This window comes from Lactuca serriola, chromosome 1 (assembly GCF_051521515.1).
Source record: "Lactuca serriola cultivar US96UC23 chromosome 1, Lser_US96UC23_V15, whole genome shotgun sequence".
Classification (NCBI taxonomy): domain Eukaryota; kingdom Viridiplantae; phylum Streptophyta; class Magnoliopsida; order Asterales; family Asteraceae; genus Lactuca; species Lactuca serriola.
In genome coordinates this window covers 146,879,777-146,894,600 of record NC_136408.1, presented here as the reverse complement: position 1 = coordinate 146,894,600, position 14,824 = coordinate 146,879,777, and the positions used below count along the sequence as shown (strand labels likewise).

General features: G+C 37.7%; 1 protein-coding gene across 1 annotated transcript; it reads right to left on the bottom strand.

Moving 5' to 3' along the window:
- Positions 1-5,308: 5,308 nt before the first annotated feature.
- LOC145099631 (putative disease resistance RPP13-like protein 1) lies at positions 5,309-10,554 on the bottom strand. Its single transcript, XM_079037173.1, has 2 exons — positions 6,726-10,554; positions 5,309-5,717 (listed from the first exon to the last, which is right to left on the bottom strand). The coding sequence occupies exon 1, from the start codon at positions 10,463-10,465 to the stop codon at positions 6,734-6,736; it is 3,732 nt and encodes a 1,243-aa protein (XP_078893299.1). The 5' UTR covers positions 10,466-10,554; the 3' UTR covers positions 5,309-5,717; positions 6,726-6,733.
- Positions 10,555-14,824: the final 4,270 nt, after the last annotated feature.

The following is a 14,824-nucleotide window of genomic DNA, read 5'->3' as shown; positions in this document are numbered from 1 at the left end:
CAATAGAGAAACCTAGATCCAAGCATTAGGGTTTGTATGAGCACATAGGATGTCTTATGACCAAAAACCCATCAGAAGTCACTCGGCAAGTCAATGCCATGACTCGGCGAGTTCATGGCAATCTTCTTGTCTCAAGAACAACTCGGCGAGTTGTTCATACAACTCGGCGAGTCACAGCTTAGAGTGTTCTTCGGATGAAGGCGAACTCGGCGAGTTGTTCATACAACTCGGCGAGTAGGATGAAGGACTATTGGACTTGGGTTTAGAGAAAGGGACTCGGCGAGTTGGCAACCCAACTCGGCGAGTCTGGTCAACTGGCAGTTGACTGTGACTTGACTCTTGATTTGTAAGGGTAAATGGTCAATTTACCCTGAAGTTGGTTAGCAGTATTTGACTAAGGGTTTTGTGGGAATTATAGCCGGAAGATCTCCGGAGCGGCAGTAGCAGCAGACAGTCAGTTCCCATGCAGATGGACAGTTACTTTGAGGTGAGTTTCCTTCCAGTAGGAACGGGTCTAAGGCACCAAGGCCGGCCCGTATAGACGAGATGTTAGTATTAGAGTGTGGGCCGAGCCCGTATCTCTTGGTTGAGTTGATTACAATATATGCAAGTATGATAGAGTTGTTTATACTTGTTGTCTGTGTGATACTTGTATATTATGGGTTAACGGCTGAGTGTGGGCAATGCCCATACCTCTCCGAGAGTGGTGTGTGGGCAAGGCCCATACCTCCCAGATAGTGGAGTGTGGGCGAGGCCCGTACCTCCCAGATAGTAAAGTGTGGGCGAGGCCCGTATCTCCCAGCTAGCGGAGTGTGGACAAGGCCCATATCTTCATGAGTATGGGCAAGGCCCGTATCTCCTAGTTGTATGTTGTATGCTTGCATGGTATGAGGTATTATGGGGGAACTCACTAAGCTTCGTGCTTACAGCTTTCAGTTTTGGTTTCAGGTACCTCTTCGTCGAAGGGGAAGGAGCTGGTGCGGTAGCAGTACATCACACACACACCTGCTTGTATTCCGCATTATGACATCTACCTGGGTGATTGTACTCTGACATTTTTATGAATATGACAATGTTTTCTGGCATGCAACATCTTTTGTGAAACGAAATGGTTGTTGAATGATTTATTTCTAAATGTTTTGCTAAGTACATGTTTTAAAAACGAAAATTTTGGCTCGTATTTTCGGGTTGTTACAGTATGTCTATGATATGTTATTATGTGGTAGTGGTAGGGGATGAAATAGTCCCCGGTTAACAGTTGAAAGATACCGAAATGGAGGTTAGCTCCCAATTACCAGTTGAAAGATACCGAAGGGAAGGTTAGCTTCCAGCTACCGGTTGAAAGATACCAAATGGGAGGTTAGCTCACGGTTACCGGTTGAAAGATACTGAAGGGGAGGTTAGTTCCCGGTTACCGGTTGAAAGATACCGAAGGGGAGCCCAGTTCCCAGTTATGCAAGTCGGATACCAATTGAAAGATATTGAGGGATAGGCATTATGTGGTATGTTGTATGATGGGGGAACTCACTAAGCTTCATGCTTACAGTTTACAGTTTTGGTTTCAGGTACTACGTTTTCAAAGGAAAGGAGCTGTCTCGATCGCAGTCATCACACTATGTTTTCCGCATACGAGATCTTTGGGATTATACTCTGATATTGATTTATGATGTCATGTTTTGATTATTGGCGTATTGGTTTTGACTTGATATGTTATTAAGGAATACTATTGGTTTTATAATAACTTATTTAAAAATGAAATTTTTGGCCTTGAATTTTGGGATGTTACATCCTTATTGGGCCAAGGCAAGATCGAAGCCCACCATCCTTTTTGGGCCAACCATGGGCTGAGAATCCCTCTTGGGCTGGTTGTATTATTAAAAAAAAAAAGGAAATAAGGGTGGATAATGAGCATGCGACCTCATTATTAACTAGCATGTAACTAGGCATTGACCACCAAATCTCCATGCAAATCCTATCACTTTTACATAAGTCAACACCCTCCTTCTTTTCCCCCTCTTTCTCCCATCGGCCGACCCCCCTCCAAATGCCCCTCACACTTTCACTTTTCCTTTCTAAGTTACAAGAACACTCTCCTTTTCTTCCTCTCAAACACTTAAAAAAATTTTCTCATCTTCTTTCCTCCAAAATTATGTGGGTGTGTGTATGTATTATCTTGAAAGAAGTCTCCTTCAAGGTTCATAAATTGGTAATACTTTCTTGTAATCTTTGTAAAGCTAAGCATTTTTATGATAACAACTCCTCATTTACACACTTTGGTTGTGTGTTAAACTCCTTAGAACACCCACATTTCGAGAATCTCACCAAGAACACAAGTTAGGCTCAAAGTTTCTTCTTCATCTTCTTCTACATCTCGAAAATCCTCAAGGTGAGCTTCATACCCCACTATTTTCAAGTTTTTCATCCTATTTTTCTTTTTTTTTTTTGGGGGGGGGGGGGATAAAAGTCAAGTCTTGTTTAAGATCCTTGGAAATTTGCATGCACTTGTATGTTTATATGTTTATGTGTGTTGAAATGTTATTATTTCATGTTAATACTCCATAAACTTGAGATTTTACAAGTCTCATGTTGTTAGAACAAAGTTATCTTTAAGCAGTTTTACATATTATGGTATCATGTTGAACATAAAACAAGTCACTAAGTAAAATGATTTTAGAGAGTGTTAAAAATCAAAATAATGTTAGGAAAAAGTTATAACATCTTTTGTTATAAAAGCTTGAAAAATGGTGAAAATATGAAGTTACACTCAAAATGGTAAGTTTTTAGACAAATATATTTTTAACACTATGATCTGTGTAAATATTGATATATTATAAATTTCAAGGACATTATGTAATCTTATGGGAATTGTGACATGTTCTTGTCACAACAAAAATAGAATATTTTTGTGTTTCAATACACTCAAACAAATTTTGGTGTGTTAAAAACCACCATAAAACTTGTATATTTTACAAAACATAATTTTTATTAGTAAAATGATCGTAATATGTTGTTACCATTTCGAGGGTTTTAAACTTAGAATACTATTTTATTTTCATTACATAAAATACAAGTTGACAAGTCCATTTGTAATTATTTATAAATAGAGTTGTTAATTTAATTGAACCGGTATACAAAACTGAGTTTTTACGACAGAAACATTTGCGTGTCGTAAACTGTCCGTCATAAGGCTTTTAAGAAATACAAGTAATAAGCTGTTTGTCATAAAGCTGTAAAACATGTGTCATAAAGCTGCAGTCATAAATTTACACTAGAAATATCATTTGCATTATTCAATAATGGGAGTCAAAATTCGCGTAAATTCTGTTAAGGCGCTTGTGAGGCTCTCCTTCACCATACTTACCTAGCGTACATCGTATGTCATGTAGTAACCAGAGTCTTCTGGAGGGAGAGCGGGGTAATTGTGTATTTAGAAACCGACGCCTGAAGAACATCAAGACTGGCACTTTAGTCATATTTAGCATGGTTGTAACAACTCACCTAGAGAATAACAATATTATTTTGAATTTCCAAGGAATTTACACTCTACTAGTTTTCATAAAAAAAAAATTACAAAACTACGTTCAACTATTTTGTACACTAAATTCACTACTCCGGTCCTTGGGTTTTAAGACTACAACTTTTCGTATAACAGAAAATATAGGATTTCTGGGAACACTCTCTTTACAATTACAAACAAGGAAAACAAAGAACATGCATGAATTATACATGATTTGGAACGAGACTCACAAACTCCTTTTCATAGAAAATATTGGATTTTCTACAATTTTACGAACTACTACAAACAAAGATATTACAAAGTTTTCTTACAAATATGCTTATGAATTCACCAGCATTCTATGTTGACGCTTTTCAAAACGACTTGTATTCTCACGGACTCAGTAAACAGGTATTCGGCTATAGATTCGGGATATTTGCTGTATTTTTGAAATATCATACATTATGCTATTTTTAGGATGTAATTTCATGAACAAATACAATTTGTAAACGATGTATGTTGGTATCTTTAATATGTGACGTTTGGTTGCTATGCATCATTTATATTCAACTATTATGATATCACACAATGAACTCATCCGCCCCCGGGCGTTTCCGTTGTCCTACTTCGGGGGTGTGACAGATTGGTATCAGAGCATTGTTTATAGTGAACTAGTACATCTAACCATACAAGATATACAACTATAAATACAATGGGACTAAAACAATCTGAATAAAAGTATACTTTAAAAATATAAATATTTTACCAAAGTGTACATACATACATGCATATTAGAAAACAATAATAAGAGTTGGACATCACGACTAAACTTAGACAATTATGTAATCATATCTAGGGTGAATATAGCCTGATCAACTACATTTATTTGAGATATGACCAACATGTACCTAAAAGTGGTCAGGGTGGACAACAAATCTAAAACTCATTAACTGTAAAACAAAAGGGTCTAAGAACAAAACTAAAAGACATAAAATACTATAGGGGTTTTTTAACATTTTATCTATTTTTCTCGTACTTATATATTCTCGTGTAGACACTATGGCTAGCTTCCACCACCCTAGAGACCCATACTTCCCTAATCAGGGGAATGGGGGTTAGATTGAGGAGAATCCCGAAGAGGATCCAAAAGAGATGGAGGAGGAGTTTGAAGAGGAGGAGCTCAAAGAGGACATTGACGAGGACGAGCAGGGAAATAAGGGTGACTCGGACGCAGAGTCCCTAGTCATCAACCCACCCTACATGGCGAGGGTGCCGGCACGCCGAATGGGATACAATGGCCCTACGCCCCCTTGGGCACTTGATATTGAGAGGTGCAGCCGACACCAGGGCCAACGCCCACCATTCAACTTGGAACGAGGTTTCTACAACCTCCAACATGGAGGCCCGGTGGATCGGGCTCTTCCTGTTATGGTTCGACAGACCAGGGACATTGGCGATTAGGTACATGTGACTGCTAACCAGATGATCATGATGAGAGCTGTAGTGGAGCGTGCGGAAAGGCGTAATAAGGACCTCGTGAGGGAATATCAGGAGCGCCGACTGACTGAGTTTCAGGGCACTTCTACCTCATCACAGGCACCACCAGGGACCTCTCGTCGCGAGTAGGACTTATCCTACCCACTGCTTTGCTATAGATTCGGTTTTGGGTATGTGTTGGTACTACCCCTCTTCTTGTCTCTATGTATGTAGGATCGACCCTACGATTAAGTGATACACTACTCGCAAGATCGTTATGCTGTCAGATTTTATTCTCTATGTAGTATAGACCTTTCAACTGTCAATTTTCATGCATTATGTACTAAAACGTTATCATTAATGAAACGATTATGTGTTTTATTTGTGATGTTATCTGCTATGCTCTATCTTTTCATTTTTATTTGATGTAATACAGTTTCAATTATATGTATAATCAAACCGCCGTAACCGCTACAAACAAAGGGTTTCCGTAAACTCAGCGCCATTCCTACTTCATAGCAGGAAATGCCTAGAAGGTACATTCGCAAAAACACTACACCAACACCACCGCCGCCGCCTCCACCAGAGATGGACTCTGCTGCTTTCCAGGAGGCAGTCTCAGCTACAGTTTCCGCAGCACTAGCACACATCAACAACGACACCAATGGGGGAGGCAACGGAAATGGAACGGGGAGTTCCATCATGGGGATAACCCAGGACACCAGAAAACCTGCACATACAAGGACTTTACCAACGCAAAGACAAGGTTAGTGAGAAATCTCTTCCATTAATCACTAACGAGAATAAAGTAGGAAAAATATTTGAAATCCAGAATATGTGGACTTGCATCATCCTTATGATACTCATCACCGATTCTTCTTGAAATATTATCTCAACACTCAAGAAAATAAGAAAAGGACCACATGAAGACACATAATCATGTTATATAAAGTTTGACCATGTTAATTTCTACCAAAACAGAATAAAGTTTTAATGTCAAATGGACTAATTTTAACATCAAAATCGATACAAATTCGTAAAAAACTCTGAAGTTATATAACAGATACTAAAAAGTGTTTAAGATGGTGCCAAACTTGTACAAAATGTATTGAATCAATATTTTAATGACAATGGGTTTGACCTGGAAGGTCAAAGTTTCTGGATTGAAGTCGAAATTCCATTAATTTTTTTTGTAATTATTTCAACAGTGGACAAGGTTATTGGAACCAAAAATCAATGAAAACAAACCAAATGACAACAAAAAAGAAAACACAAACACAAGATGTTGCAACAGAGTGCGGATAAAATAACACAGTAAGATACAAGTATTCATTCAATTCTTCCTCAAATGGAAACAATTAAGCAACTTAATGGGAAAAATCCACAAAAGCCGAAGAGGTATTCAACTACAGCATTTATCAACTTAATGGGAAACAATTAAGCAACTCAATACCAGTTTGATTATTAGTTAAAAAATTTTAAATAATCTTATCAACAAACAAGTCTCAAAATTAATGTTCCTAATACATTGGGATAAATAATGAGAAAAAGAATGCAGAGATTGACTGTCACTTTAAATGGAATATTGGATTGATCCAAAAAAATGAAAAGAATTGGTGATGTTTATTTTAGCAGAAACAGAATACCTTGAAAAGTAAAAGAGAGATACAAGACGTAGAACCCTCTTTCACATTTTCAAACAAATACTAATTGTTATAAGAGAAGGATATTGAACAACAAGGAGATGACATACCTTTTCTACTACCATACAAATATCGTCAAATTTGACGGGCCGGAAGTTGTCTTAAGATCTGTAATCTTCGGGCATGACAAAATATTAAGTGTTTTAAGGCAGGGGAGGTTTGGTAAGACCTCTGAAAATGATTCCACATCCTTAAAACCATTGACTTCTAGAGAAACAAGAGATGGTGGAAGAAGAAAAGATGATGATGATGATGATGATGGAGTAGTTGTAGTATTCCTCACATCCTCTGCCACTGCAAACGAAACCACTCCTGAACATTTACCATATAACTTTAGATTAACTAGTGTGGTTGGAAAATTCTGCGGGCCCCACTCTGACATGGGCTTATGTAAGCCTCCTATCGATAGTTTGTTTAAATTAGGAGGCCACACCCCACAAGGGAAAGAGTAGTCCATACTTGGACATTTATATATCCACATTTCTTCCAAAGATGTGAGACTTTGAAAATGCTCATGAGGAAATGACTTTAGATTCTTGCAATCACTGATATCAAGAGATGTTAGGCGAGACACAGGGAGAAAACCAAAATCACCGGCTATCGATTCAGTGAGAGTGGATGGGTGCTTCTGCACTGCTGAGAAAGTCAAGGATGTCATTGAATCACAATTCTTGATCACCAACCTCTCAACACTATTTGGACAATTGTAACTCTCCAGTGTCTCACAACCACTAAAAGTCACTTCTTTCAGAGATCGCATGCTAATCCCAAAATTATCCTCTTTCTCAGCTGATAACACCAAGTTTTTACACCACCATACTTCCAACTTCTGTAAACTCACAAGACTCTTGCATGCCTCTGATTCTCGTTTCCACATGTATCTCAGTTCATCACAATCGCTGATATGTAGATGTTCAAGTGCCCCAAGATGCATTAAATCTTCTCCGTGTAGTTGAGTAAGTTCTTTAACATTCACCATTTCCAAACTAACAAGTGACGTGGACAAACCGACCATGCTTCTTAACACTACATTAGAACATCTTGTTATATATAAAACCCGAAGTGAAGGTATCAATCCGATTGACACTTCAGCTAGTTCAGGACAACTGCATATAGAGATCTGATGAAGACGAGGAAATGATGTAGGAATTCCATGTCGGTCGCCACTATTAATCAACCATCTCTGCCAACTTTCCATATCTTTAAATTTTAGAACTTCAAGGGATGGAAATGCAATGCCATTAAAAGAAGCAGTGGATTCAAGTAACTCAAAACCCACGGTCTGCACCTCATTCATGCTTTCAATAATCAATTTCTTAAGAGACCGTAAACATCCAAGTGTTGGTAAATTTGTACTTCTACAACCAAATAACATAATCTCTGTTAACTGATCAAACGAGGGATCGCCAACCCAACTAGGAAATCTCGTTCCCTTGTAGAAAAAAATCGTGAGATCCTTTAACTTAGGAGGAGGCCTTAGTTCTTCAAGTACTTCATATTCAATCGTCTCATCCCGAGAATCATCAAACACATTATCACTCCATTCCATCTCCAAAACTTCAAGACCCTTCTTTTGATGTAAGTTGGCATCCTTTGCTTGTATTGGATCTATCACTTTCTCCAGCCCAATAATGGAAAGCCGACCTTGAAGATCTTTCAGGCCCTTAAGGTCGGATATTTTGAAGCCGTTACCTTCTTCAATAAGGACCTTGGGTAGAGTTTGTAGGCTCGTCAACCCACCGATCCCCAACGGCATCTTGTTCAATTTCGGAGTATCACTTATGTCAAGATGGCGCAGGTTTATTAACTTTGCAAAACTTCTTGGCAAGCTAGATAACTCAAAACAAGTATGAAGCAACAAGGTCTGTAGATTATAAAGGTCACTCACTTGTTCCGGCAAACATGTGATTTTAGTAAAAGAAAAGTTAATGTACCGTAGATGCTTAAGACTACAAATGGATTGTGGTACCTTTGTGACTAACCAGTTACTTGAATATATGGACCTGCCAGGGTTCCAACCCTCGACACTTAGCACTCTCAGGAACTGTAGTTCAGGAAGTAATTCAAGAACCTTGTCCAAAAGTCTATTGTTTTGGAAACCAGCCGGCATGATTAAGATTGTTCGCAAGCATTTAGTTCTTTGTAATTTATTAAGCTTCCTATATGATCCAGGAGCTAAACAAGAATCTGGAGCTACAAATGAAAAATGACGAAACTTATCAAAAGTTTCATTTGTGTCGGATACATCCATGTCATCATCCATCCTAAAGGAAAACTCTCCTGCAACACTTGTGGCCAAGTCATTTATTAGGTCGTGCATTGTGTATCCTAACTTGTCATTCGTTGAATGTTGAAAAAAGAACCTTGACTTTAGCTCTTCAAAATACTCATGACCTAAAAGCTCCATTGACTTGTTTCCTTTTGACTGGGACAAAAAACCTTCAGCCATCCACAATAGGACTAACTTATTCTTGTCAAACACATAGTCTTTGGGAATTAAGGAGCAGTATGCAAACAACTGCTTCAGATGTGGAGGGAGATGATAGTAGCTTAATCTCAGAGCCGGAAGAATATCACTTCCATCCTCTATATCCCATATCTCACTGTTTAACAACTTCTCCCATTCATCACCATTCCTATTTCCCTTCAAGATCCTCCCAAGTGCTTTCAAAGCTAAAGGCAATCTACCACATTTCTGAACCATACCTTCACCAAGCAACTTAAATGTTGGATGTTTATCAAAGCTTTTTTCACCTAACGTGTGTTGAGCAAATAGTGACAGTGCATCTTCATTTGACAAAACGTCCAGAGGGTAAGTTTCTTGTGAGTCCATCACGGATGCAACCCTTATACTTCTGGTTGTGACAATAATCTTACTTCCAGGTGCCCCTGCAAGAAGAGGGCTTTGGAGGAGTTCCCACTTTTTGTGGTCTTCGTTCCAGACATCGTCTAGAACAAGTAGGAACCTCTTCTTTGAAAGTTCTTCTTTGAGGGCCACATGAAGCAGATTAAGATTAGCAAAATCTTGGTTTTTCCCAGTTATTGCTTGAAAAATAACCTTGCTGATGTTAAATACATCCAACTCTTCAGAAACACAAACCCAAGCTCTGAGTTCAAAGTGATCCTTCACTTTCTCCTGGTTGTATAAAACTTTGGCAAGAGTGGTTTTCCCTATCCCACCCATTCCAACTATCGACACTACGCTCACATTTTCATCACAACCTAACAACTTACCCAGTAATGTCACTTTATCCCCTTCCCGACCCATGATTTTGGACTCATCAACCAGTGAATTTTCCTCAAGCCTTCTCTCTGGAGTTGACCTTTCATCAGTCACATTCAAACCCAGGTCATTTTTCTGGTCAACAAGATCATGCAATTTGATGGTGATCTCTTCTAGCTTAGAACTCATCTGCTGACCATACATAATGTTGCGAGGAGTGAAATTAGTACAGCAATTTGGGACGAGCTTCAATACCTTACTACTACTGGAGCTGGCTTGAGCTTCTTGATTCAACTTGCGTCGCAGAGCTTCGGTGGCCAAATCATCGAGTACATCATCTATGTCGTAAGCCAATTCCTGGAGATCGTTCACCCACAGTTGAACAGCTCTCTCTTTAATCTGCTTCTGGGTTGCATCAGCAAGCACGGCTTGGATCAGGGGCAGGTTTTTCTTCCATTTCTTCAGCTTAGAATCAATCCCTTCCGTTCGAGCCAGCTTCATCAAGTCACCGGAGATCAGCTTCTCACACAGCACTGTGATGACGGCGCTAACAACTATTTCAGCCATTGGAATTTGGAGAAGGAAATATTCGGTTCTTCTGATTGAGGGCTTTGATTTGAAGCGATCACAATTTTGCAGATAAGAAGAAAAAGGTACGTAGATCAAGTATGGTGTTAAATTAGTGCAGCTGGAACTTACTTAGAAATCATATACTATAGTAGGGTCCATAGACATAGTTTATTATCAGTTATCCCGTCCGTCCTTTTTGCCATATATAATGCCAATTACTTTTGCTTTTTCAAAAAACTGGAGTCGATTGACCAATTTACATAAATATCATTTCCCTTTTTAATTTCATTATATAACAATAACACTTAACCTTTTTGTAATTTACTATAACAACATTAAGTACATGATAAAAAAAATTGAATATTTTAAGTAAATTATATTGTTAGAAAGAGCCACTTCATGCCAGTAATAAATATAGACCAACGGTTAAATATATTTGAAAACTTTTTCATTTTTAATATTATAAAAAAACATTTAATATGAATTATATAAGAAGACAATATATGAAATTTGATATGAAATTTATATTTTTAAGTAATTATATAATTATGTAAGACTGATTATATTTAAAATATCTGTTGATCCTAGGGAGTGGTTTATAAAAGATAGACTACTAGGCAAAGCTAATGGTCCCATTGTCCTTATGAATATGAATTATATAAGAATACAATATAAGATGAACTTGTTAGATTCACGGTGTGTTACAAACTCCTTGAGTAAGTTATCCAGTTCTCCAATTAATTTAACCAGGACTTAAGTACAAAAATGATAAAGTTAGATGAATAATAAAATGGAACTTGCAACTACAGTCAAATGAAAAGATAGATTTCATATCTCCCCTGTTGCATTTAAAGTTCACTTTTCTATCAATTGGAAACTGTGTAACAATGGCTGCAGTTTCAAGAAAAAAACAATTTGGTTCCACTCAAATCAGTTGGAAGCTCATTAAGCTTATCTTTTACAAACGGGTTCAAAAATGGAAGTCTTCTATTGCTTTCCCTACAGTTCCTGCAAAACATGGCCAATCCATATTGATAAATAAAAAGTTTTATATCTCAGATGCAAATAATTAAATTTACAATTCTCAAATCTAAATGAGCCAAGTTAGCAAAGTCTAAATGCTTATACTTCTATTTGGATAAGCCTCCATGACTAAAATGAGAATCACAATGCTTTCAACTGTTGTAAAAAAAAATTAACCAAAGTGTTCACAGATAAAATACCTTTCGCTTAAGAAATTAACATCCAATTTTTGTTCTCTTTTTCCTGAAAAGAAAAATGGACAGCTGTCAAAGACTATACACCATCAAAATCATCTCCGTAGAAAAATTAAAGAACACACGTAATTGGAGAAAGAGGAAGAGAGAAGTATGAGATAAAAATTCTATTTGATTTTAATCCTTCCAACATCCAAAAGAACGTCATCATAACCACACCAAGACAGAGGGTATTGACAATCGAAGAAAAGAATATTACCTTTTCTCGTCTTCCATTGACATAATCTTCAACATTACAATAAAAACTAAATATCAATGAATGACCTTGAGGGTGAATGAGGGGAGGAAAGCAGAGTGCGGAATGATAGAGAAATCAGTGATTTTAAATTCAAGTTATGAATTTAAATTCGAAAAAACTGGAAAAACCCACAAATCAATTTTACCTTGGATGTAACCCTAGCTTGGAATAAATGAAAATAGATCGAATTTGTTCCTTCAACATTGCTTACAGTCACAATCATGAGGCTTCAGTAGAAAATTAAGTAGGAAAAGTTGACGTTAAGCAGCAGCGGAGCTATGGAGAAAACACAAATTTAAATGGCGGAGGTGCAAATGTAAAAGTCCATTGCATCGTAACTCAAAGCAGGAGGAAAAGTAATCGTTTTTTCCCATCACCCCTCTCGATCCACTGTGGTGTCGTTGGAATAAATGGAGAGAAATATTGGATGAAAGAGAGAATGGTGAAACGGTACTAAGTATATTTGTTATTTCAGGCTTTTCCTGCTTAGCATCTAGAACATATATACTAGTTGTAGGCGAGTCCCAAGATAGCTTGCCACCCTAGGCAAGTAGAGTTTCGAATCAATCTTACCCAAAGAGGAACCTGAGGGAAACCACGTGGAGTACCGTGTGGAACAAGGATATGAAATTTTCCATATGCCCTATGAGGAGTATATGCCAACTAGTACTGGTTTCTATTGGGAGCAGCTTTATAAAGCAGAAATGCCCCAAGCACAGCATGAGATTCACAGTCTGAAAATGAAGATTGAAGAGATAGATGAGCATAGGTCAAGGCTCATACAAAAGAACCAAAGCATACAATATTGTGATATGTGTCAGAGGGGGATGTTACAAATGGTATCAGAGCGAAGGCACGGGTTGATGTGTTCGACGGGGACATCGAAACCTAATGGGGGTGTGGGTGGGGTGAAGGCGGGCGGTTTAGCTTCACCGAATCCCACATCATCTGGGAAGGAGAACTAAGCATTCCTTATGAGGGGTCTGGTTACATTCTTAGTCACAACACATTTTAAATCCTTGTGGTCAGCAGATCCCATAAGAACTCTACAGTTAAGTATACCCGAGCGAGAGCAATCCAGGGATGGGTGAGCCCATGGGAAGTTTTTGTGTTGGCATCGCAAAACGAACAATATTGTCATACATGCCAGAGAGGGATTTTACATGGTGAAAGAACAATTCGAAGAACTCACTGTGTCATTTAATTTATGTTCTTTATTTTCTTAGATTAAGTGTTACTGTCATAATTAAACTTAAAGTGTATCTGATCGATATAAACTTTCAGTTGGTATCAGGGTGGGTTTGTGATACACCCAGGTAATCATGTCGAATTCCAAATCCTTTGGTCTCAACAAAATTCCTCCCTTTGATGCACACAATTTCGCTATGTGGAAAACGAAGGAAATGGTTGTTCTTGAAACCATTGACTATGGGATGATAGATATTGTTGAAAAAGGTCCCCATGTTCCTATGTACCAACCCATGGTCAACAACGCTCTCATTGGCCCCTTGAAGCAAAAGCCAGAAAAGAGTTATGATGACGATGACAAGAGACTGCTTAGCCTTGATGTGAAATCCAGGAATGTTGTTGGAAATTCTCTTCCCTACCATGTATATCATCTCGTTCAAAATTGTGAGTCATCACAAGAGATGATGGACACGCTTGTTGGATTAGGTGTCTAAGCCCATAACTATAATTAGTATGTACTTGACCCGATAGTAGCATGGTCCTTTTTTGGTTGCATTCACCAGAGCAATTTGATAGGATGGATATTTGAGAAAGTGGTTATTTATGATTTATTAATATATTATAAGAATAATATATTAATTAAGAAATCATATTATTTAATTACTATTTGTCAAGAATTAATTTGGAATTAATTTAGTGATCAAAAGAGACTGATTAAAATTTACAAGGACTGATTAGGTAAATCAATAATATTTATAGTTTGGGCTAATGATCCATGTTGATTAGGGATGGGTTAATTCTACGTGAAAGTCCATGAATAGTTAGTCCAAAGGGCCCATAATGTGGATTATTTGATTATCAAAGGTTTTAGGGTTTTATGTATGAAACCCTAGGGATTCCAAACTATAAATTGAACCCCTAGCTTGCTAAAATCGGCCCTAAGAGTTCTAAGAAGAGCCTATCCATTTTGGTGTCTCCTAAACCTCTCTCATAATCCTCTACTTGTTCTTGGTGTTTTGTGAAACAATAAAGGCATCACACTTAAGGTGCTAAGCTCTTGAAAGGCCAAGAACTACAAGTTACAACAAAGAGATATTCATCTAACTAGTTTTTATGTTATATATCTCAAATTGCATGCTAGCTAGGGTGTATGCTTTGGACAAAATGAAATTGCATGTATAACTAGAGAAAGCAAAGATCCAAAGCATTAGGGTTGTATGTGCACCATAAGAGTGTTATAGTACTTAAAACCTAACAGTGGTATCAGAGCTCTGGGTGTTTTCTATTATATTTATGCATTAGCTAATTGTTCACAGTTGAAAAAAATGAAAAATTGTTGTTTGGACAGTGGACTTGACGAGTCCTATGACAGGACTCGACGAGTTGGGTCACTTGGTGATGAACTCGACGAGTCCAGTATCCAACTCCACGAGTTGGACAGTCTGTTGGCGAATTTTTGGATTTTTTTGCCTGTTTTGGATTAGGATCATTACCACAAACTGTTTTGGTTCATAAAATTCGATTTTATTGATATGGTAATGATTATTTATAACACTCGATCCATGGTATGTTTCCTTTCTAGTATTTCTTATGTTTTTCTCTGGGACTCAACAAGTTGATGACCCAACTCGTAAAGTAGAGTCGTGATCCGCG